This window comes from Festucalex cinctus, chromosome 12, assembly GCF_051991245.1.
Source record: "Festucalex cinctus isolate MCC-2025b chromosome 12, RoL_Fcin_1.0, whole genome shotgun sequence".
Classification (NCBI taxonomy): domain Eukaryota; kingdom Metazoa; phylum Chordata; class Actinopteri; order Syngnathiformes; family Syngnathidae; genus Festucalex; species Festucalex cinctus.
The window spans coordinates 8,400,420-8,425,815 of NC_135422.1; the positions used below are offsets into that span (position 1 = coordinate 8,400,420).

At 39.5% G+C, this 25,396-nt stretch overlaps 1 protein-coding gene across 6 annotated transcripts in view; it reads left to right on the plus strand.

The window, feature by feature from the left end:
- The window catches only part of eml1 (EMAP like 1), a 48,204-nt gene that overhangs the window by 1,859 nt on the left and 20,949 nt on the right, over positions 1 to 25,396 (plus strand). For 3 of the 6 annotated variants that reach the window (XM_077538102.1, XM_077538098.1, XM_077538099.1), the window contains exons 2-4: positions 20,013 to 20,195; positions 22,139 to 22,277; positions 23,157 to 23,204. In XM_077538102.1, coding sequence (XP_077394228.1) covers positions 20,013 to 20,195; positions 22,139 to 22,277; positions 23,157 to 23,204 — 370 coding nt within the window. Of the gene's footprint in view, positions 1 to 5,317; positions 5,818 to 20,012; positions 20,196 to 22,138; positions 22,278 to 23,156; positions 23,205 to 25,396 lie in introns of those variants that run through there. The other 3 variants (XM_077538101.1, XM_077538103.1, XM_077538100.1) reach the window with 2 other exon arrangements.

Consider the following 25,396-nt stretch of genomic DNA (forward strand, 5'->3'; position numbering starts at 1 on the left):
TTGAGTTGTAGGTCTCCGTTCGTCAATTACAGATCATCTTACCTTTCATAAAGCTGAAACTGTTCCTTCTGCCAACCAACAGGATCAAATGTGTGCGTAGGCTCCAGAGGAGGAGATGAATTGTTTCCACAGCAGTTTATTTTAGGCTTTATTGATTCAAGGTTTGTCTTGCTCTGACTTTGAAAGGATCAAGAGGAGGAGAAACAGGGCAGTGTGCATAAAACCAAACAAAGGCTTCCTATTTATAACACAAAAAGAAGTGAATGGAAAGCAATACTGTATACTATACAGCTAGTGCTGTGTGAGGACATGTCTGTTTCAGCTTTTGCAGAGAGGAGAAAAAGGGTTGTTCAGGAAATAGGGGGAGGGTGAACATGGATGTTTCAGGAGCCAAGTCAGATGTGATTAATGTTGTCACTGCTTGAGAGAGCACAGTCTTGTACTCTCCGACATGTACTCTATGTGTGGGTCCATACAGGAAAATACCATAGATCAAAATCTCTTCGTATTCTTGCTATGAAACACTTGTGCATTTTTTATTTATTTTTATTTTTTGTGTGTAGATGTGGTCCAGAATTGTAGCAATTCCCAGAGTCCAGGTTGTGGCTCATCATTACAGTCAGAGAAGTTGGTGTACTTTATCGGTTTCCTGTTTACTTGCTTCTTTTGGAAATAATATTCCTTTTGTCAAAACATGTAAGCACAATCCTTTTAAAAAAGTAACATTTCAAGTGTTTCATGATTTTTAACATCACAAAATAAGCCATCTAACATTTTAGATGCTCACTTGGTCCATTTGGCTAGTAATGTAACTATGTAGGTGACTTATGATGCTAGGCTAACAGTAGACCTTTATCCGGGAGACTGCAACTTTACAAGGTACAATTTCGTGAACATTTCTTTTGATACAGTATTAGGGCGTTCAGAGAATGATTGGTGTAATTTCTACAAAGCTCATATCAGGGGATCTTTATCACCTGATCACACAATTGTCTCACAGGCTTTGTCGATTTTGAGTATTTATATTAATAACTAAGGCCCTAGGTTGGATTAAATTCATGGTGTCAAACAACCCAATAACCAGGACAGCACACAGATGGTGGCTGGATCATCCAGAGGATTGACCTTGTTCCCTCCTTCGTTCTGGATTTGGTTGTTTAATCCTAGCCCACTGGCAGACTGACTGATCATCTTTGGAATTTAAAGAACGTCAGCAGTTTTTTTTTTCTTTAGAAAGAAAAGAAATGAACAATCTGCCCAATTTGATTGTGGCCTTCAATAGCCTCCTTGCTTTTTTTCTACACCACTTGACCGGAGGCATAGAGTAGCTCGAGCTCACTCGTAACCGGGGTTTAACAATCAACCAATCTAATTCAAATGGACATTGCAACACAGTAGAATGCAACACAGTACTGTACTGTGATATTTGCTTTCAAATTGATCTTGGATGTGAAACTTGGGCATTTTAGAGTCTCCTTGAAAGTGGAAATACATCAGATGCTGGCAAATTTGCAGGATGATTCATCCAATTCCGGATCATCATAGCCACAATTCACGCAATAACTCAACGTGCTGAGCCAGTTAACAGCCTGCCAACTCTACATAATCGTTTGCCGACACCCATGTCACTCACCAGGTCGGGCCCCATCTTTTAAATATACACACTCCCAAGTCACAGATATTGCAGTAGAATATGAGGATGGCAACCCAAAGTGGACAAAAATAATACCTGCACCAAACGTGTCGCGGACATGATATGGTGTTTAATAATCAAAAATCAATTATTGTCCAATTACAGTACTCGATTAAATCCCAATCAAATTTGTTTGGATTATACTGCACTGATGAGATTTCTCAGTTTTTACTCACTATTGTTGTTTGTAGACATAACACCGTTGATCCTGGTTGTGGTTGTTGTGCTGAGTCATGCAGAAACAGAGATACAATTTTTGATACCAAGAAAGTGTGCTGGTACTGCAAATGTCTCAAATGGATTTTGTGTTCTATATAATTAAAAATTAATGACTTTTGATGATCTTGTTCTCATGTGTTTATTACACATGTGGGTGAGGCACTTCCATTATTTGTTACTCCAAGTGGGATATCATCACACACAGTTTATTTTCTAATTGTGTATGCACCTCTGTGTGTGTATGTGTGAGAGATAGCCAGAGGGGAGACAGTAGGGAGGGGAGGCCTTTCGAGTGGAGGGCCCGGAGCAGCCACCACCTGCCACACACTGTGTTGTTAGTGTGGGTTGGGGGACAAGCAAGGGTGGCGGCGGCGGCGGTGGGGAAGGAGATCAGATGCTTATCCTGATCCCAAATGTGCACCAGAAAGAGATTTACAATAATCTGAACCCCCTTAGACAAAACATGGCTCGCACAACAAAACCCAATGGCATGTTTGTTTTTCATGCATTAAATTCATGAATCTGAATCTAAACACTAAAAGCATTGACAAAAAAAAATCAAATTTTATCTGAAATAATGTATTACACTATTTTTGTAGAGGCTACTTTTGTCTGTTAAGGCACACATGTTGTAACGGTCAAGGTTTAATCCTGCTTTGCTTCATGTGGCTTCTCAAATGTAACACCCTACCTGAATTCCCACAATTAAATGCAACAACCTCACAAAGGATACCTTGTTTCCCCCCCAATAATCCTTTCTGCTGCACAGCTGACTAGATCTGCTGCTGTATGTCTGGATGACATTGTGTAATAATAACATACCGACCAGCTAGTATTAAGGACCACTTGTTAAAAACAAAACAATAAAACAAACAAACAAGTTTCAGTAGAAATGTTATACTGTATCACAAATTCTACAGACTAGGTATTCATTTAACACTATATTTTATTTTGGATATTGTTTAATTACAGTTTATACTGATAGTGTTGGCTAATATTTAAAATCACAACTTCTCTAAAGCACGTTTCATTGCATCACCTAATTCTGACAAATTGTGTTTTAGATTGACAATTAATTCCCTATAATTGATTGTTTGAAGATCATGTGGGATTTCTCCTCATTTTTCCCCAATTTATTAGTAATTGCAATCCCACAACGGGATTCAATTAGGCTGCAATCAGCAAAAGCATTGTAAATTGTGTTTACTCTCTGAAGAACAACAGCATCTATTGGAAGTTGAGTCCGAAGCAGAAGTTCAGAACATTCAGAGAAACAAAGATTTGAGAAAGATGTGTACAGTATTTATGATTGTTTTTTTTTCAATTATTTGATTGACTGTCTGTTATCCATTTTCCCCAGTTGACCTGGACCAAATATGAAGATTGGTGTAGAATGCTTTCAACCCTGAAAGCATAGGAATAATTGATCATTTATTTTTTTTAAATAAACATATTCATATAAAAAAATAAAATAAACATATACCTACCCACATGGGAACTGAATATGGAACTAATTTGTGGAAAAAAAAAAAAAAAAAAAGAGATGAAATTGACCAAATTTGGACATGGAAGGTTTCGGCTCGATGCCAACAATGAGTCTTGCTCAATACTGATTTGTGACTGATTAGACTGTTGTCTGTTTGTGTTTGCTAAAATCAGATGATGATGATAGCATTGGGCAAGAACATCTTCCTTGAGTAAGAGAAAAGGATGGTAGTCAAAAAGCACAGTAGACAAGCTCAAAGAAGTACGGTAGCCTTTGAACGACCACTGTGAAAGCCGCTTAACTCTTACACTTCTTTTGTGTGATTCATCAACAGCGTCTTGGAATATAGCATAAAGGGGAATATAGGCCACAAACAGTGTCTACTTGATTATTTTCCAAGCAAGCTTGAATTATAAATAATGCAGTGCCCCCCTCTTGTGTGCACATGCAAACCCCCAGTCTGAATTAGGAAGCACTCAGTTCAAACCCTTTTCCCCTCAATAAACTCCCTCCCTGCTCACTTTTTAATTTGCTCCTGCTCTCCCCGAAGCCTTCTTTCTCTATTCCTGTTCCATGCTCCCCTCCCCCTCCATCCCATTTCTTTCTTCTATTCCGCACTCTCCCTTTCACTCTCCCTCCCACCTCTTGTCCTTGTTTTAAGGATTCCTCAGTCTTTGCGACGTCTGCAACAGCCGATAAGACGCACAGACAGACAACAGAATGGTAATCTCGTTGAGGCCGGGCGGCGACCCCGGAAATGTACCACTTGAACGTTTGGCTGCCGAGTGCGAAGTGACGTATAGGCTTTCTGCCGTGTCCTCATATGACTCCCAATCCTTTCAGTCTGGAAGGTGCTATGTATGCGAAGTTATGGCTCTTCAGCCATGTCTACACGGGTAGCGGTATCTTAAAAAAAAAAAAAGAAGTATGCTCTACAGTTTCTCAGTTTGTCAAAGCAGACTTAATTCCTCGATGTAACATGGTCAAAGTCAACACTTACTGTACAGAGCCTGTGAAACATGCATGAATATATTTTGCAATATTAATAAGTTGTATATGTTTTTCATTGCGTGACATGAAATTGGTGCGTCGTCATATTGATTAACTAAATGAGATATCGGCATCTCAGTGGCTAGTTAGCATGTCAGCTGTTCACACAATTCACTTTTTCTTGTCTTTGAAGATGCATAACTCAAAAGAACGTACACATGAAATCCAATAATTGAAATCGGCTTTATAACCGGTCAATACAAGCTTGAGATGATCGAAATATGAGGTGTGTCAGAAAAGTTCCAGCACTGGTGTCACAAAATATCCAAACTGAAATTTCCCCATCAAAGTAATCAACGTGGAGTCTAACACACTTTCCCGGCTGTCTTTGCCACGCCTTCACACACTCGTGGAAGGATTTTTTTTTTTTTTTCGGTGCTTCAGCCATCTTAAGGTCATCCAAGTCTTTAAATTAGATCCCCTTGAAGACCCCTTTGATCTTGGAAAGAGACCCTCCATCTTTAAAATGCTATGTAACGTTAAACATTTTGTATTATTTGGGAATTAACTAATTTTTTCCAAATAAAATTGAGTTGAGTCTAAAATGATGTGACATTGTTTTTTGGAGAAGTTTATGTACTTGTGGTGTCGGTATGTTACGGATTTGTCATCACCTTTTGAAGGCTGAAGTTAGCATTTTCAGTGCCTTTTTATACACAGGAGCAACACGGGAGCAAGGTTTAAATCAGACCTTTAAAAAAAATCCGTTCCTTTAGTTTCAATTTCCCTTTTCTAATCTAATTTCATTTTCCCCTTCCTCTCATCTGCTCTACCTTAATCTGAACCACCAAGCAGAGGAGGACGTGCCATCCTACAAGCCCCGCCCCCTCGAGCTCTGACTCGTCGTGACACTGGGAAAGGCTGGGCTCTCCCGAGCATTATCTAAACACACACATAAGCGCACAGCCACGAAGCAAACGCCTCTGCACACTCAAAACGCTCCTTTTTTTTTTTTTTCTGCTGGAGATCAGTGAGCGAGAACAGCTGCTGAGGAACAGAGGGGAAGAGGAGGAGGAAGAAAAACAACCTCTTGAACTTCTGTCAGTTCAGTCCAGTCAGTCTTCAGGGAAAGAGCCTTCTCTTGGAGTCAAGGTGGAGGAAGACGAAGAGGGAACTGGAGTTCACGCAAGTGAATGGGTTGCCATGGTTACTCACCCAAGGAGCCTGACCCGCGCAGAATGAATGGAAGGAGAGCCAAGTGAAAAGATAAACTAGGCAAAGGGAGTCACCGGAGAAAGAGAGAGTGACAGAAGACGAGAGTAGTGACGGTGGGTAGCAGAGGAAGTGGAGCAGAGTCTGAGAATGGAGGACGGCTTTTCCAGCTACAGCAGCTTGTATGACACCTCGTCGCTGCTGCAGTTCTGCAATGGTAAACAATCTCCCCATTTCTGCATGATGTTCCTCTGGGCTTGACACGTCATCGTAGGGGTTAGCTTGATTGACCTCTGCTGAGAAAAACATTGAAAAGGGAGTTTCTCGCGGGCCGCATTCCTGTCAAGTCCGAGCTAAGCAGTAATCAACAAAAGTGCGTGTGGGACAGCAGTGATGTGTCCACTGGGTGGAGGTTGCGGGGTGGTAGCTGGTGACTCAGGGGAGAGAGGGGAGGCAGCATGACGCATCAATATGACATCATTTTTGAAAAAGATTTATTCCCGAGCAAGATGCAAGTTCTGAAAAGTTGACTGCCTGACTGCTTGAGAATATTAAAGACGACAGAAGCAGCCAAGGATGTATTGGAGTGCTGGTGCAGCACATGCACAAAGGGGATTATCCCCAACAAACTGAGGGACTTTTGTGGCAGATGGACTTAAATCTGCTGTTGTGTTGATGACTCATTCTCCCTCACTTACATCTTCATCCTTTTCATGTGGAACCCTTGCTCGACTCCTTTAATGTGAGTCATTTTATGGTTGCTAATTAGTTCCACTTACTACAAAATGTCAGTGTCCCCTCCTACGACATTAAATCAATGTTATGGATGGGGTGTTGCTATGGTGATATACCAACATGACGTTGCCTTGAGTATGATCAGTTTCATTTAATGGGCCGCTAACCCAATGATAATGAAAACGTCAATATTGTTTACTACACAGTATTAAGCACCACCCGTGAGGGAGTGATCCTATTTAAGGACGCAAGTCATGAAGGAGTCTTCAACTTAATTCTAGTTATTACTAGTCAAGGGCCAGCAGGGCCTTCTCTGCTGGCATAAACAATATCAGATGCGCTAACCTACATTTACGTATTTGTTACATGAATTTGCATTAATTCGTCATATAGTATATGATATATACTGGAATGGTATATATTCATTTGTCATATAGTACGTCGGAAACTTTAAATTTTTTTCACTGATGTCACAAGTGTTGAGAGGGTACAGGCCAAGTTTGAAGTCAGTCGGCTTAACAGTCTAGGACAAGGGGATGAAATTATGACACCTGTAAATGTGCAAAAATGGACCCAAATTGGAAATTCAAATATTCATACCTCACTTCCTGTTCTTTTTAGGGTACAGCTACGAAAGTATTTATTTATTTTTTTTGTCTTGGGGTGCTACACCTGTCACCCAATTTTCATAGTCATAGATTGAACATGTCTGGACAGGGTTCTGTTAAACCTCTGTAGGGGACACTACAGACCCCTTTTTTTGTACTCTCGTTCAGCAACTTTAACATATCACATTTTTCACTAGGCTCGATGTTTGCAAAGTTTTGTACGTTTTTGTTCATGTTCAGGGTCTCAAAAGCTCGATCGTTTGGGGAAAGAAGGAGGAGAAGAATTCATACAGAAACAATAGAGACCTCACAGCAGTCGCTGCTCGGGCCCTAACTAGAGCTGCGAGCAGCTATAAACGGCCCTCGTAGCCCGGGCTACTTTGGGGTACTTGAACATTGGGATACTGGCAAATTTTTAGTATTATGAAAATAACACAGTAACTGTAATACAAGCTATTTTCTTTCTTTTTTTCTTTATTATTTTCCAAGCTATTTTCTTCATGTCATAGCATTTCTCTTGACTGAGCTGCTTCCATTACGTGTATGTGGATGTTGGATTTAAAAAAAAAAATTGCCAGGTCATACTAGCTTGCCCAGAGCCTTCACAATTCAAACTTTTTTGGCAGATTTAACTTAAACTATTAGCAGTTTGACTGTTTCGCAAATCAATCCCTTTTCAAATCTTCCTCATAGGGCCATCTTTCTGACACACAATAACAATAATTTTTCCGTCCCCTGATTGGTTGGTCAGAGCAAGCGAAATTCGGCAGTTTAATTATGTCTGTTTAAAAGACATTTTTAATACAGTTGTTGTAGCTGGTAGGTGTGTCCTTGGACACGGAAGTAACTGACAGGTTGTACGCTATTATCCAAGCACGTCAGACATTTGATATGTTTGTCTTTTGCTCACAAGATAGTTTTGTATGTAATGAGCAATGTAAGAACAGTTTCAAGTACTGCAACTTAATTGGGCCGATTGACCAGAAAAACAAGTGTAACTGTAATGTTAGAATAGTTTTACGTCGAGCTTGAAGTAAATGACCGACTGAACTTTCTTGCAAATTACACTGTAGGGGCAGGAAGCACTTTGTTTGTAGCATCATAATTGGCTTAGAGGCTCAGTGGTTTGGTGACAGGTGAAAAGGTTTGTCTGACGTATTTTAGACAGTTTTTGCTGTTGTTTTGTGAATAATGTTTAGTCATTATTATATAGTAAGGCAGGAAGAAGCCCATCAACCATCATTCGGATGAGTTACACTATATCAATATATTTGTTTGTAATTTGTGCATGAAAATAGGATGTATAGATTCTATCCACAGTCTGCTTTACTTGTCCAACTTCCATTTTCACACATACCGAACAGAACACAGGCACAAATTCCCCTTTTTTAATTTCAGTACAAAGAGGAGTAGCCCCTTATTGGTTATTCTGACTTCTTAATGTATTGCAGTTCTGTTTGAGTAAGCCTGTGTGTCAGTGTTGGGCCTCCAGGCCAGAGTGACATCATCGCGCCAGTTGGACTCGACCGAAATGCAACGATGTCATCAGCTTCCCTCTCTGCAGCTCCATGTGTTGTGGAGCATCCAACCACACTAATGTTGAGAGACTAGGTCAGCTAAACGGCAGGAACGCACGCAGGCTGCACGTTTTGTCCTCAGGAGGTCAGCGCTAGCTCGCTAGCTTACGCCAAGGGAAAATTAGCCTCATTATACACTCAGGCAGACAGACACCGATTTCCATCTTATGGACTAAGTTAGTCATTTAGCGATTTGCCTTTCTACTTTTTACATGATCTGCTCCAAAGAGGACAGTTTTTGTACCGGTAATTGTGCGGAAATAAGAGTTTGTTTTTCACTGCTGTTTAATGCAGTTTACTCATTTTGTCTTATTGGATAGCAGGATTTTTTATTTGGTTTCCGACCTTCCTCTCACCATTTTACGATTACTAAAATCCTTTAAAGATTTATTAAATGATGAATTTCTTCCTAGTCCAGGTGTTTTTGAACGAGAGGCAGAGTACATCCTGAACTGGTTGCCAGCCAATTACGAGGCATAGCCAAATAACCGTTCACAGTTTCAAATAACAGTTTCATACCCATTTACAATTTAGAGCAGGAATTGGCAACTTAGTTTGACAGCTAAGTGCGTTTAAAGTGTCTATAATCGACGTATGCTTTAACTGGCGTTTTCAAATGGAAAGATTAATGTAGCTCTTAGAGTAAACTGTTGCCTTTTGCTCTTTTGTGTTGTTTTTTGCATAGCTTGCAGAAGTAAAGTCACAATTGCCAGTCAACCAATCATTATTGTACTTCCTATGATGTATGACATCATCAAATGGGTTATGCAGCCAATCGGGTGCCTGCATTTTATAATACAGGCACCCGATTGGCCGCCTAACGTGAGCCCGAAAGTCAACCACTTCAACTCGACATTGTTGAACAAAATTACATATTAAGCAGAACATCTCATTATTTTGCAGCGAAACAATACTGTGACGATACAAAGGAGCTTTTAATAACTTTGACTATTGTGATGTCCTTAATTATTCCTTTTTTTTTTTTCTTTTTTTTTCTTTTTTTTTTTTTTAATAATCATCATCTGATAGGCCAGGCATAATTGGCGGCGGGCCAATTTTGCCCCACGTGCCGGATGTTGCCAACCCCTGATTTCGAGACTCCAATTAGCCTAAGAAAAATGTCTTTGGGAATATTGGAGGAAGGATTTAAACGCAAACTTCAAAACTGTAATGGCAGATGTGCTAACCACTCTTCACTGTGTCGACAAGCTCAAATATATTTACTGGTACTGTATCTATTTTTCTGCATTTATTGTTTGTGGCATAAGTTGCAGTACAGCCAAGTTGCCATTATAGATCTAGGAATGTTGTTTTAAAGCACCATATTTTCTTGCTTTTTCCTCAATTTAAACGACATAATTGAATTAGAATGGCACAAATGTCAACCAAGGCCATTGTGGAAAAAACATCACATCTGACTCAGTACAAAATGTAAATGGATCCTTGCTGACCCTCTTTCATTTTGTTCTAATCCCCTCATCTGATTTGGAGACAAAGTGCTGTTACTAAGACAATGCACCATTTAAAGCACTAAATAAATCACAAGTGGTTTTCACGTTTATCTAGATGACACTCTGCACCACCATTTTATCAAATCCACTCCCCCACATTCCTCCCGTTTTCACCTTTTCGACTCATAATGTGTGCCTAAATGTGAATCTGACATCCCTTTATCTCTGTGCTCCATGCAGTTCACCCACAGGCACATTGGCAGAGACTCCCACCTCCCGCTCTTGCAAAATGAGGATAGTTTGACACACTCCATCTTGCAACCCTTTTTTCGGCCTTGGTCCAAAAAGCATGGTTGATGATGGCACGTGTACACGGATTAGGATTAAATCCCCCCACTCACGCTAGCAAAGGCAGTAGCCAATTGAGCCCGGCAGGGAGGAGGAGGACTGGATATTCCGCCAGCAAAACACCCCGAGGAGTTGAAGAGACAAGTTTAGCATCCATTGTCTTCACATTTCTGAAGTTTGGATCATATTGTCACTCTAGTTTGCTTAGATGTTACTTTCATTTGTTTGATTTATTTAGCGTCGTTGAGGTTGCTCTATTATGGACAGATTTACACTATTAAAGTGGAAACTAGGGCCCGCCTGGCGCAGATTTATTTTAGGTCGATTCCAATGTTTAGCAGAATAAAATCCAATAACTGATTAATTAAAAAAAAAAAGTGCTTGTTTCTCTGACGTTATTCATCTGTAATATGCACCAGTGCAGTAGTCTAATGAATATCGACTTGATCTGGCGTATATCTCCTCCGCTACTGCAGATTCATTCGATGTCTGACATCGATTTCCTGTAGTCCAGCGTCTGAGTGCTCACACCACTCTGTTTATTTTTAACTATCTATAACAATGCATGCGCTCACAAATTTCCCAGGATCCCTTCAAATGTTCATACTTTGTCTTATCAGCTATTCATTTGCTTTAGCTCGCAGGCATTTTTTTCTCCTCATTTTCCCTTCACGCTCATTCTCGCTCTCTTATGCACTGTGTTTTGATCTTAGGAAAATGTTCTACCTTAAAGTACTGACTGAATGATGGTCAGCTATAGATCTGACACATTTTTTTCCCTTTTTTTTAAGATTAGCAACAACCCCCAATATTACAGCATCTAAACTGGTGAGCTATTTTTAGAAAACACCTGCAGTTACTCATGTGGTCCTTGGGGGGGCTACCTGGTGCTCACAGGTTAGTGACCCCTGCCTTAAGGCGCTCAACTTTGGAGGATAAAGTGTAGCTCCACAACAGTTCCACCCACTCTCCTCTTATCTCGCTCTGCTGGTTTTGCTCCTGATAAGAGTTCACGCTGCACTTTTCGCTTTTATGGCAGCAAGCCAAGGTGTTAACACTTACACAGAGTGACAGTGTGTGCTCATTAAAGGTGTACACGATGCAGCTTGTGGTTTAAAAAAAAAAAAAAATGCCGTTTTTACTGCAGTGCATGTCTGAAGTGAGGTGGAGCAAGTTGGCCTGTGCTGTGATGACGTTGGGACTGTACATCCAGGTACACACATTAAGACAAAGTCTATTTTTGTCCAAATTTTTTCCCTTCCTGACCTCTTAACGCCCGAGCAAGGCACATGCGGATTACTGTTTGCCAGTTGACCATAGTTTGAATAAGTTTATTTTTCAATAACTGCTAATACTGTCTGTCACAAGGAATGATCTCTTTTTATTTTATTTTGTTTTTTTTATTTATTTATTTATTTTTTATTTTTTTTTTAGGGGACTTCTAAGCAGGGCACAATATGATTGGCTGCTTGAAGAGTTGAGTCGTCTCTGATGTTAATTGCCTCCAATTAACTTCCCCCCCCCTCTCCGGTGAACAGAGAGGGAAGGAGTGGAGGGAGGTTAGACAGAAGAGACGCAGTTGCACCGTTGGCTTTTGATTAATGTGCATTGACCTTAAAAAATAAATCAAAACATTGTGCCAGTGGGTACTAGTTAGCCCCAAGGACATGAGTAGCCCATTGCTCAGTTCTAAAAATAGCTCACCAGTGATGAGACACACTGACATGCCAAGAAGTATTAAAACAGGAGAATGTTATTTATTTATTTATTTATTTATTCATTTGTTTCATGTGTTTCTTAATTTACCCAATATTCTATATTTGTTTAGAAATAATTACAATAAATACATTCTGTTCAATGGGTGGAAAATGTTTTTATTTAGCCAAATATTTCCAAAAAAGACATTGTAGAGCTGTAATTTTAATACTGTGATATTTTTGTTCATGGTTATCATACCGTCAGATTCTAATACCTCTAATACCGTACCTCCGCCCGACAGCCTTACTGTATGTTGTAAGATTGCCCTATAACATGTCTTAAGAGTGAATTTGTCTCAGTAATAGTGTCCACAACAGGCTGACTATTGAACATGTTTAGTATTATTGATTGGTCATTGAAAGGTGCTTCTTGGTGAGTAGATGCTTTGCAGAGGAACCCCTTTTTTTTTTTTTTGGTTTCTCCTCCAGTTTCAACGCTCTTCCTCTCTCACTCTCGCCTTTTCCTGCACTGACACACATTCGTGCAGCCTCATCGTCTGACCCACTAAAACAATCATGCATGCAAAGTAGGAATGTGGAAGCTCCTGCGTTCAAATATAGCGACTGGCCGCTTGTATGTATGTGGGACTAAAGCGTTAAGTTCAATGTGTGTCTGTGTGTGGGTGCTGGGCAACAAGCTCTTGAGTCCTTGAGCATGAAGTCATGCATGCATACAAATATCATGAAAGAGAGCCAGAAAAAGAAAGCACTCTGCATGGTAACATTAGATATTCTCAGCAGTGTCAACTTGTACCTGCGGTGGGGGAAGACTATGAGTAATAAATCACACCAGTCGACAGAATCCCAAAGAAATTATTTTTAGTCACTGATGGCAGCCCCTTGGCTGTAAAAGTCGCTGTTTTCTCTGCCTTTTTTTTATGGAACAACCGAATGTGGCAATTTTACAGCTTATATTTCAAAAAGCGCATATGTCTGATTTGCTCTCTGCACCTCTTCAGGTTTGAGCCAGCTGATGGGATGGGTTGCAAACAGGTGCAATTAACCTCTGTGTTCCTGCAGTGGAGATCCCAAAGGCTGCTCTTGCACCCTAATTGGCCTCTAACATCATGAAAGAGGGAACCTTTGGATCCAAGTGCGTGTCTGTTTCCCTGTTCAGCCTGTTTCTAACATATGGAGAGGGGGAAAGGGAACGGTCCCATTTAGAAAGTCCATTAAAAATAGATTAATCAAGAACACAGGTGCAGAGATACGAGGGAGGACGACACGCCTAATTGGGTCATGAGGTATAATGAAATTATGAATGAACAGTTGCAGTGTTGCTCACTTGGCTGGTTTTATTTACATGCTATTATTTTAGACAGAATGGACATTCATGCAGCTATCAAGACATAAATTATGTAAAAGAGACTTCCATTTTATTATGGCGTGTAAATCATACTGGTTGAAAACAACCCAAACATCATCACTGAAGGATGATTGCCACTCGGCAACATCTGTGGCTTTTTATGTTTATGATTCACCTAAATGGACTTTTTTTTTTGGCAATGGAAGACCCTTATTTTTTCTTATGGTTGCTTTTTTTTTTTTTTTCTTGTTCCTCTTTCAAATGAGCTCAGTCAGCCTGCTCCGATAATCACATCCAGCTGAAAACAAGTGAATCATGAGTATTTTGGATAAACAGTAACACACACCAACAGGGCCACTCAATGCAAATAGCTCTTACAAAGAATAATACATAATACATTTTGTACTCTTGGACACTCGGGTCACATGAATTCCTACACTATTAAATCAGCTGATAGGCTGCCAGTTGTCGGTCAACTAACACAATATGTTCAAAGGAAATCTCTTGACTTTGGGACTACTCTAGCAATATTGTATGCTGTTGTGTAACAAGGGCGTCTGCAGCCAGCAGCACCACCGTACGTTCTCAACGCTCCAGATGGTGGAAGTACTGCTGGCTGATGTTCAGTGTGCTGACAGTGTCTGGCACTGGAAGCGTTTCCCATAACAACAGTGTGAGTGGACGGAACAAACACCAGTTCACACAAACGCTGGATGGAACGGAACAAATGTCCCCCGTTTTGGGTGTTTGTTACTTGGACACAAAGGCTCGTTTCATGTCGGCAAAAGGTTGAGTTTGACAGATAGACATTTGTGTTGGTGCCTGGAGCCGCTGTCAAGCTTGACTTATGCCTCTGTGGTCTGTATCTCCTCTTAAATGGGCACACAGCAGTAAGACCAGTGTCTCTTGTTTATTTCCATTTTGTCATGTTTTGTAATTCAAGTTGAGGTGTTGTATATTGCATTTAAACTGAAGGTTGTTACATGCCTTTTAATTCTTTGCTCCATTGGCCTCTTCTAAAAACCTCCATATAATTGATAGAACCATTCACTCATTCTGTAAAGCAAGATATTGTATCTATTGTTACCATCTTACACCTGCTACCTAACAAACAATTGACATCACAAAGAGTCACAAATGTACGACTCCACTAAAGTATTTATTTTCCCCAGTTCAACCTTGGTGGTTGTCTATGCTCTACTAAGTGGTATTCTAGTTATGTAAATGAAATGATAACAATCTGTTTCCCACCACTTGGAAGGTAGCCTAGCTCATGGTCTAACTAAACTAGATTATGCACGGCATCCCAATAAGACAGGAAGCATTAATATTAAGCTGTCTTGATTTCACCCTCCAGAGACAAAATTTTAGTTTTAAAATACACTCAAAAGGGAAGACAACCCAATAAAAAATTCTCGACAATGTGTTCTATACAGCCCCACTAGTCCAAATATGTTATTCTGGTTAATATTGCGTTAGTGGAATATGAGATAAAAACAGCAGGATTTTGTTGCATAACTCATATTCCACAAATGTAATATTAATCAGAATTTCATGTTTAGACGAGTGAGATCACATATAACATATTGTCAAGAAATGTTTCAGATTGACTTCCCCTTTAAACATCAATTTCAAAGAACAAAGGAAGAACAAATAACCTCAATCTTAAAAATATGAAACATTGTACTCTCTTCACTGCTGTTCTGCTCTCTCCATTGCCAGCAAGAGAGCGGTGAAACAGAACAAATTCAAATCCAAGATGCTGTTCACCCCCAGACCCCTGGAAAATTGGTATCACTCGCAAATGGCATATCCTGCATAATCCCTTGTTGCTTTGTTTTCTGTGGTACAGCTGTTATTTAGCCTGCCAGCCATGTAGTTCTGCTTTCACTTGTTGACCTCCCAGTCTTTTGGTTCTTGACTTTTAACAGACTCTACTGAACTTGTATTGGTATCAAAGCCTTAAGTGTCGTACTATTGCTATTTACTATGGACAAAAGGTAAAGGCGGAAACATGCCCTATCGTGTTCTCTTGATTCCGATGTGCCAACTTTGAAGGATCTGTGTGTGTGGGGAAGTTGCTGTCAGTTTACCTTTTGTCTGACCCCAAGAAGGATGCAGTCAGTGGAAGGAAGGGAGGCTTTAACAAGCTCATGGAAGGTCAGTGTAGGATGCCACATGGGTTTCATTCGGCCTCCCTTCACGCTTTACTCACTTTATGACCTCTCCATTCACCCACTTTGTTCCCCAATTTCTGGTTCTGACATGAAAACGCGCTTCACGCCACGATCTCCGTTGCTTGACTCTTAAATGCCCATCGAGGTCGCCTGATGTGGCTTCCTTCCTGTTGGCCATCTCTTGTCTATAAATAGCTTTCTTAAGCCTCTGTTCAGTAGACTCGTCTGGAAGCAGAGAAAACTAACTAGTGCGGATTGAACTGATTTTGCTAGTACACCTCTTTTGGGTCGTCGCAATAAAACATTTCTTGATGAATGAGAAGGAGAAATGCCACGTCTGATGCAGTTCTTGCATGTCATTCTTCAAGACTAACTATGTGAGAGTCATTATTCAGAGCTCCTTGAAAATCATTTCAAACATACTGGAAGGGGAACAAAAACAGCAAATATACCAAAACAAAGCAGTAAAAGTGGCAAACATGGTTTGGGATCAGATTAGTTTCGTGTTAATTTTATCAGACGTTTTAAAAGTTTGTCTTAGTTTTAGTCCAGTTTTAATCACGCTTGTTAGTCAACCTCATCCCGTTTTTATTTAATTAACTTTTAGTCTACTATAAAACTAGCATTTTCGTCTTTAGTTTAGTCCAAAATGACAAATTTTATTTGTCTAGTTTTAGTCAATAAAAACTGTTAACGCTTTAGTCAGGACAACCATTTTACCCCTGTATATTTTTATGTGAGCTGATAATGTTGAGCATTTTGGATGTAAAAACTGTTTCACATAAAATTTTCTTTCATCTTTTTGAATAAAAACAACTCACACAGTAGGCTATATCAACTATGGCTACATGCTACCAGCTAGTAACTTAGCCAACATTAGTTAGATGTCGGATTAATGTTTTTGTTGCAACGTTATAGCCACTGGATTAATATTTACGTTATAACTACAATTTACTTTTTTTTTTTTTTTAACCCTTTCACCGTGAATCCACCTTGTCTGTCACGTTTGCGCATGTTGCACTCGTTATCTATGCAGATTTGAAAGGGGGTGTGTCACTGTGTGTCACATGACTAGATTTTAGTCCAGTTTTTATTAAGTGAAGTACATTTTTTGTCTTGTCTTAATTCGTCAAATATGCATACAGATTTAGTCCGTTATTGTTTATGAATGAGGGTTTTAGTTTAGTCTAGTTGAAAAATGTGTTGTCAAATATTTTTTGTTTAGTTTTCATGAACAAAATTATCAATAGAACAGTGTCACAAAAGGCCAAATAAAAACCTGTTCTGACAAGTTAATTTAATGTTGGCTAAAGTGAGATTGAGTGTTGAGCCTCTTGACTGACAGTGATTTTGATGTCTCTTCTGAAATTTATTAGCACCTTGTTGTTTTCTTGTGAAAATATGATCAGTTCTAAGCTAGCATCAATGAACCAGCAAATGTTACCCACTGACATTTTGTCTAAACTGGTGGAAGAACTCTACCTAGTCAGAATCGAAACGTCCTGCAATGAGATAGAAGATTTCAGTGCCTTCCTCTAAGTCCAAAACAGAATTTACCGTCTTCATGTTGTCACAGGCTGTTTCTAAAAGCATCGCTCTCCATTTGTCTTGCTAATGTTGGAGAAAGTATTCCCAGATGAGAGGAAGCTACAATAGCTGAAAAGGGTGTACCAATTACTTGCATTTTCAGTTGCTGCAATAACCTGATGTCCCATGATAGCACGAGCACAGACCAAAATGTGAAAATGCTTCCTGTGCGTTACCGCAGCATTTAGCTATTAAGACATTGTCGTCCTTTGTTGTTGATGCTGAGAGTGCTGAAAGGGGAAATGGATCAGAACACATGTGCACGCTCCACAATTCAATTATTGATGCGAGTGAGGTCAGTGCATGACTCAGGAAAGTACTTCTTTGTTTGTTCAGTGATGGGAAGATGGATGTGGCAACTTTCAAGTGCTTGTTCACATTTTATCCAAGGGGATGATGGATGTGTGTGTGCCATATCAAATAACGATGCAAATAATGGTCTGGGATGTGTGACCTTTCCTCTCTTCGGCCTGTATATGAGGCAAGAAAAGATCGGGTAGAGAGAAATGATGTCATTGAAGCAGCACTGTCTGCAGTCAGCTTGCTTGGGTGTGGTGTAATTATGTGGGTTCATTGGATTGAAAGAGAGACGCTGGTGTCTCAGGGTGTGCATGCTGATGGATTTTTTTTTTGGGGGGTTAAATTGAGAGTGACACATCACTGATGGCGACTGCATATATCTGCCCTGAACCAACATGTCCAATTCCTTCTATTGGGTTCTGTCACGTGACTGTGTAAATGTTTTAAGCATTCCTTTTCAAGACAGGCAGGTGTCAAGCGTCGATGCTCGGGGAATGGCTTGTGTTGTGTGACAATCCATCTTTGTGCCGCTCCACCAGTGATTACTATTGTGAGTCTTTTGCTGGGAGCAGACGGGGGCAGATGCTCATTAGATAGTTGGAGCTTTATCTTGGGATAGTCATATTCACAAATGAACATGAAGAGGCACCGCTTCAAAGAACGCACCTCAGGTGAGCGCGTTTTATTTTTAGCAAAGAAAAGATGACTGCGAGAGAGAATTTCTGCATGTCGTTTGAGGGAAAATTCACCTATGAATCTGAGTTTACAGTTTGTGTATAGTCATGTAGAACCAGTTCTGGGTTTTGTATCGCTGGGAGCGTTTTGTACTTTTGACTGTCATTCAGAAATCTAGCCGAAACATTTTGAACTCTTTTGTTTGTGTGGTTTTTGATGTTAGATATGATTTAAGTTTCCTGTGTGGAATTTGCATGTTCGCCCCACTCTTGCATGGGACTGAATTGTGCCTGCTATCCACTCTATTGACTTGTAATTGAGGACTCCTTGTCTAAGCTAAGCTCTAAATTGTAAATAGGTTCATTCATATGAACTTTGATTGAATTTATTCAGATATTAATATATCCCAATTAAATGTGTGCGCTTCTAATTATTCTAATGAGTTGTGCTGATTGCGATTGGCAACCAGTCCAGGTTGCCTCTTGCGCAAGAAAGACTTAGGAGAGATTCCAGCTTACCCACTACCCAAATGAGAAGTGCTATAGAAACTGCATCTGCGTGGGATAACATCAGGTCAACATAATGTCTGTGTTTTTGTTTTGTTAGCAAAGCAATGTTTTATTTAAGTGTTTGACAACATTATTTACCAAGTCAAGAGCTCCCTCGCATTTCCATCATCTGAGCAGGCGGTCTGGTTTAAAGGCAAATCCTCAGAGGACGCACATGCCGCAGATGTCCAACGCATCTCATGCATTATGCATCCGACTGTTATTGCAAGTCTGCTGGGAAAGCACAGCGGTGATTTACATGTATATTTGATCAAAGTCATTGTGTGTGTGCGTGTGCACTGATTAAATTGACTGTCTCTTATCAGGGAGTCAGAGGTGGCAATTTGTGTATGTTTAAATGTAATCAAAATAAATATAATGAAAAGAAATTATTTCAATTTTCAGTTAACTTTATAAGAGATACTACTGACCCTAGGAACTCGTTGTATTTTTGTTTTTGTTTGAAAGCAAAACAAAGATGCATAGAAGTTTCACATTTCAGTTATTTTGAGATTTTGGGAAAAAAATATTTACTGTAGAAAACTAGAGGGAGATATGATATTTATTTGTTTAAGTTTGTATTTAGTTTTTAAGACATACTTATGACCCTGGGAGGTTCCTGAAGTTTTTGCTTTTCTCTAAGATAAAAAAAAAGAAGGCATTTTGCAAATCTGGACAGTTAATGTATAAATACAAAAATATAAATAAACACAAAGTTAAAAGTTGGCATTTGTTTTATTTTTTGAAACAGCAATATTTTTCCCTTTTACTGAAATTTAATATTGGCTTCAAATATCGGTTATCGGTCTCCTTGACTACTAATAATCGGTATCGGCACTGAAAAAAAACAAACATATCTGTCTATCGCTAATGTATTTGTCTATCATGCAGTATCATTGGAAACCTATGATTCATAGTGATAATTTTATGGGTTTTTACAGTGCACCGTCTTACTGTAATGCCCTCACATGTGGGAAAGGAGAGCCACAAACTCAGCTATTGGCTGGATGGGAGAAAAGTAACGCATATAAACACAAAGCGGTTGATCACAGTTTGCACCCACTTCTATTCTATTCTATTCTATTCTATTCTGTTCTGTTCCAGTTGGTGCATTTTCCCCGTGTTTAAATACATTTATTTGCAATGTATTTAAGTTTGTCTGAATGGTTTTCAATGTGTTTAGATTATGGGGAATACGTAAAATTATAAGATTTTTATTTTTATTTTTTTTTTGTCTCTAGTGTAGCGAGGATTTTCACCTATAGTTTAAAGTGTCTGAAACAGTCTGAGAATGTGTCATCCATCCACTCTGAGTCTGACAGTAGCTCACCGTGTTTTCTCAGATGACAGCGCGTCAGCATCCAGCAGCATGGAGGTCACGGACCGCATCGCCTCTCTGGAGCAGAGGGTCCAGATGCAGGAGGACGAGATCCAGCTGCTCAAGTCCGCTCTGGCCGACGTGGTCCGTCGGCTCAACGTGTCTGAGGAGCAGCAGGCCATGAGCTCACGTCGAGGGCCCACCAAAGGTGAACGTTAACAACCACACAGAGCAAGACTGAATGATTTTCACTGTCTGTAAAGGCTGAGCGATTTTTTTTTTTTCTTTTTTAATCTTGTGGTAAGGTGGAAAAATCGAAGTTCGTGTCTCCCAGCCCTACTCGCGATTTGTTCTCTCCTTCCACTGGACTGAGTTGTGTTGTCGTATGTATTGTGCGTCATGTGCGTAGACCCTGCTTTGAGAAAATCTCCCTCGGCAGATAGCCATGTTGGGAAGTCAGGTAGGCCGACTGTCTGCGCCAACTAGGCCTGGTGGCTTTTGTATGAGGGAGCACATTTCTATCACTGCCTGCTAGAACAGTGTCAAATTGTGTTCATGTTTATAAACACACTTACTGTTGTATCACACTGTCTGATGCACTGTGCTTGAATTGTTTTGCTTTTATGCAATGGATCACATTTAATATTTTATCATTTCTGAGTGTCAGCAATGGTTGAATAAGCATCTGATGAGAGAAGGCATTAAACAAAAATCTCTGTCATCAGAACAATAACATTCAAAGTACATTTTCCATAATTTAATGTGACATAAGTCAATGTGTTTTCCGTAGTTTTATTTCAAGAAAAAATGACATTCTAACAATTCTTTAAGTTGAGGGGATGCTGTTATGCTCATTTGAGCCTACAAAATGACTGAGTTCAGAGTATCTGCTTGGATTTAGACCTGGTGGATGACTCGGGGCTTTTTTTTTTTTTTTTCAGCTACTGAAAGACTGCCTAAAACTCGCTTTCTATAACGTACTACAAAATTACAACTCCCTGTTAACCCCTGCCGCGTAATTACTGCATGAAAGATGATAGCGGTACAAGTGTGAGTGTCTGCCCCATGAAACTGTCTATTAAATATTTATCACTGCAGAAAAAGCTGCATCTTGGCTTTTAAATTCTGGCCTTGACTTTTGGCACACGAATGTGTTTGTGCGTGCATGCACCTTTTGTGTTGTTGTTATCACTTAAAAATTGTCCGTGCATATGCTGTATGCTGAAGGTGCATGGAGCATTTTTGCAATTGCTTGACACAGAACAATGTTCTGAGAAGTAAAACGGAATTTCAATTTTTATTATCATAGTCCAACAAATGAAAAATCTAATTTGATCAATTCACTAAATGGAGTAGTGTACTTATATAGCACTATGTAAAGAAAGCTATATTAATTCATCTCATTCAAACAGAAACATCAGGGTGTATCTAGCTGCACATGCGTGTCAACATACTTGTTAACTTTAAAAATGCCATATTCTGGCCAACGGCAGACCAAAAGATGATTTTTCTCTTTGGTCACTTATTAAATTCGTCTTTGTTGCTAACTAGCGCTAAGCTAGTTCGTCTTTCTAAGTCAAACTCAAAGTCATCTTTATTTATATCGCGCTTTCAAACAGTCTTAGCGGTCACAAAGCACTTTACAGAAACACAAATAACAAACTTAACATAAAACATTAACAGCAATACAATACAGGTCTGTTGTCCGATTTTCCAAATTCCCTTTCATTTGTTGCTAGCATGACGTTAGCCAGCCAACAGTGAGGTGTTAGCCGGGGTAATATTCTCATTGCTAGGATGACGTTAGCGTCTATAATGTGTATTGTACATAGTTTTCACTTCACTTTTTGTCCACTAAACTATTCTGTTGAGTTTTATGTTGTTTGTTTCTACAAAACTATGCTAAACGCCGACTGAATGTTGCCAGTCGTAACTAATTGCCACTTGTTGATTTATTTATACCTTGGCTCGCTAACATAGCGCCTTATGCCGAGGTCAAATCAAAGCTCTCGTACTTTCTCCTTGTTTGCCACAAGAAGTGTTTATCCCAGTTCTGTCATAAAGGAACACAATCTCAGTAAATCATTACTGTAGTTGTGAACAATAATAATAATAATGTTATATTAATAATTATTCCGACTCTTTTGCCAGCCCGGCCAATGATTGCCACTTTGCCGTTAAGACCCTCAGTGAACAACGGGACCATCCTACCAAAGAAAGGCGGCGGCACTCTGCCCTCCCCTTCTGGATCTGGATCCAGGAAGGACACCAGCACAGCATCCACCAGAAGGTGAGCAAATGAAAAAGGATATTAATCAAATTCCCTGTGGAATAGTGACGGTGAAATTGACTGACTGTAGAGGGGCCGCTCTACCATGTTGTAGGATCGTGTTTTACTTGTCTACGGACGTTTAAAGGTCTCGTCATGTCTGATAATTCCTACCTTCAATTTTCCCATCTACTGCTTTTGTCAGCCGAAGCTACTGACATTTAACAAGGCTCGTAAATCTAGAGATAGTGAGTACAGTATGTGTGTGTGTTCATGCATAATCGTGGCGCAAATGTTATCAGGGGAACAATAAGTGTCTACCATCCCTTGATGTCATTACCATAATAAGATGAACACAGCACTTTCATTTCAGTTACCAAGTCAAATAGAGAATTTAAAAAAAAAAGTAATAAATCTCACCTTGAAATTGACAGATAATATTTGATAGAAATGTGGCTATATAAAATGGATTTAATCTAGTTCTCTATTTTTTTTCCCACTATGTTGCTTATTACATTACTATATTGCTGTTTGTTTTCACCAATTCCCAAGTGTCAAAATGATAATTTGTTTTAATCTGAGGGTGGAAGGCTTTACTTCACTCACCAATGGGTGCTCTGGGGATTCCTAGATGCCTCAATTTCTTGCTGGAGGTTTGATGGTTAATTCAAATTTTCTAACTACAGCTCCACTTCAGTGGCTCTTCTTTGCCTCTTGAGGGACTAAGACCTAACCAGACAAGATCATTAATTATAACAAATGTGTTGAATGTTAACTTCAATTCTCAGTGGGTTTCTTGGTCCATTCCCGTCATTTGTATTTCCAATTATTTCCCTTCTGTGATCCACCAAATGCCATGCAGACAATGTACGGCTTGTCGTCTTATAATAAGATGTGCAGTTTGTCTCCTTTGTCTCTGCCATCCAGAATTCTGTCACCGCTGCTCAGGTGAGCGTGTCAACATGTTAACTGTGATGAGTCCAACATGACTTAACCACTATTAAGACATCAATCTCCAATCATGACAATAACATAATTTTATTGCTTTTCTTTTTTATTCACACACTCCATACGCTAGTAATATTCACATTTAATCATAATTGTACAGTACTTAAAATGCATCTTCACGACACCACCAGAACACTACCATGTGGTCCAATTACTATGATTTTTTTTTTTTTTTTTTTTTTTTTTTTTTTTTTACTGGCTAACCGACAAAAGCTTCTCCATCTTTTTCATTCTGTTCCGTAGCAAACAAATCACTTCTAAAAGGACTGACCGTTTTTGAATGTCAATGGATTAGTTGACGGACCGGGCCGCCTGGCCAGCGGACTGCTGATGGAGTCTTTTTATTGTGTTGAACAACCCGCCTGCCAAGCGGCCCAATTGATCACGTTTAGCTGGTGCAAGGCCATCCACAGGGGAGTCAAAAAGCCAACTAAGGAATCCCTTTTATATTCTGGTTTTCACACCATTTATGCTGTTGTGCTATGATTGAGAATATGTTGCATCTCTATCCAAAATTAAAATAGGTTTAGGGTTGAATATATATATTTTCGAGACAAGAAAAGCAACCTATAATAAACATAGCCCTTTAACTTCAAATTTAATTTAAATATAAGTCAGGACAACCAAAATTATAATAATAATAAAAAAAAAGCGTAATTCACTATGGCCCTCCTATAATGTAACAGACAATATAAAACCTAAATTAACTCATAATACATTGAAAGTAGGGCTGGATATCGATTCTAATTTCCTCAATCGATTTGATTTTGATTCATAAGAGTTCAGCTTGATTCGATTTCGATTTTTCACGATTTCATATACTTCAGTTCAATACGATATTGATTAACATTTGCTCTAGGGGTGTCACGATTCGCCAACTCCACGATTCGATTTAAATTTCGATTTTGGGGTCACGATTCGATTTTTTTTTCGATTTTTTTTTTTTTTTTTTTTCTCCGCTCCCCCACTTTATAACACAGAGGCATATGCTTCTGTAGGCTAAGGCTAGTCTATGATCATTGGTTCTATTCATTGTACAGTAAATCTTATTTCAAAAGATCGGCTACATATAGGTGATGCAATTTCCATATTATTTTTGTGTAAATTTATGTAATATATGATAATTGACATTAGGCAGGAATGATCAAATTCAAAGAATTTATTTACAATATAAAGTTAACCGTCTTGTTCTTACTGAAGTGTAAAATAAAAAATAAAAAAACAAAAACAAAAAGTCACAGTGGGTGCCTGCCATCTATTGACTGTTTTTGGTTACAACAGTGTGCTGTGCGTTCCTCTTAAAATAATGTGCAATGTGCAACAACAACAAAAAATATATTGTATCCAAAGTCATGGAACAAATACAGCCTGAACAAACTATATCCCAACATTTACAGTTGCTGGGCATACTGTAGCGTGGTTCAAGTACACTAATTAAATGTTTGAATCCAGCGTTTTCCAAGGCTGCAGGTCTGCTGCTATAAATAGACCTATGGATCTGGCGTTTCGCGCGAGCTGAAGTGTGTGGAAGTTTCACTGTAAATGAGGATGAAATAGTTGGTTGGACCGTTGTTTTCCCACTTCTAGTTGAATTTGATAAATCTAAATCTTTGTGATGCCTGCGTAAATGTCCCGTCATGTTTGTCGTGTTTCCCGTTGTTACGGCTGGCGGCTCGGGCCATTCAGTTTGAATGCGCCAGCGCGACACTCTGATTGGAGGACTGTGCCAGCGCGACACTCCGATTGGACGACTGTGCCAGCGCGACACTCCGATTGGACGACTGTGCCAGCGCGACACTCCGATTGGACGACTGTGCCAGCGCGACGCTATTGTGTATCCGTGTATTATACCCCTATTAGTTATTGTTTCTCCTCCGTTCTGTCAGTTCTGTCAAATGCGGTTATTATTTGTTCACCTTCCACTTTCACTCCCTTGTCAAACCCCTGCCTGAAATTTCAATTAAAACTACTCAGATGTTAAAGTCGACCCGTGTTTATCTACTCTATATTTTCTGTTATTGTGTTACTTCCCTTCCCCTTGACGAGCCGGGCGTAACACCGTGGCCGAGTACAGTACGCGCACATAGCATATCTTGCAACTGTGGTCTTTTTATCGACAACGTGAACGTTGT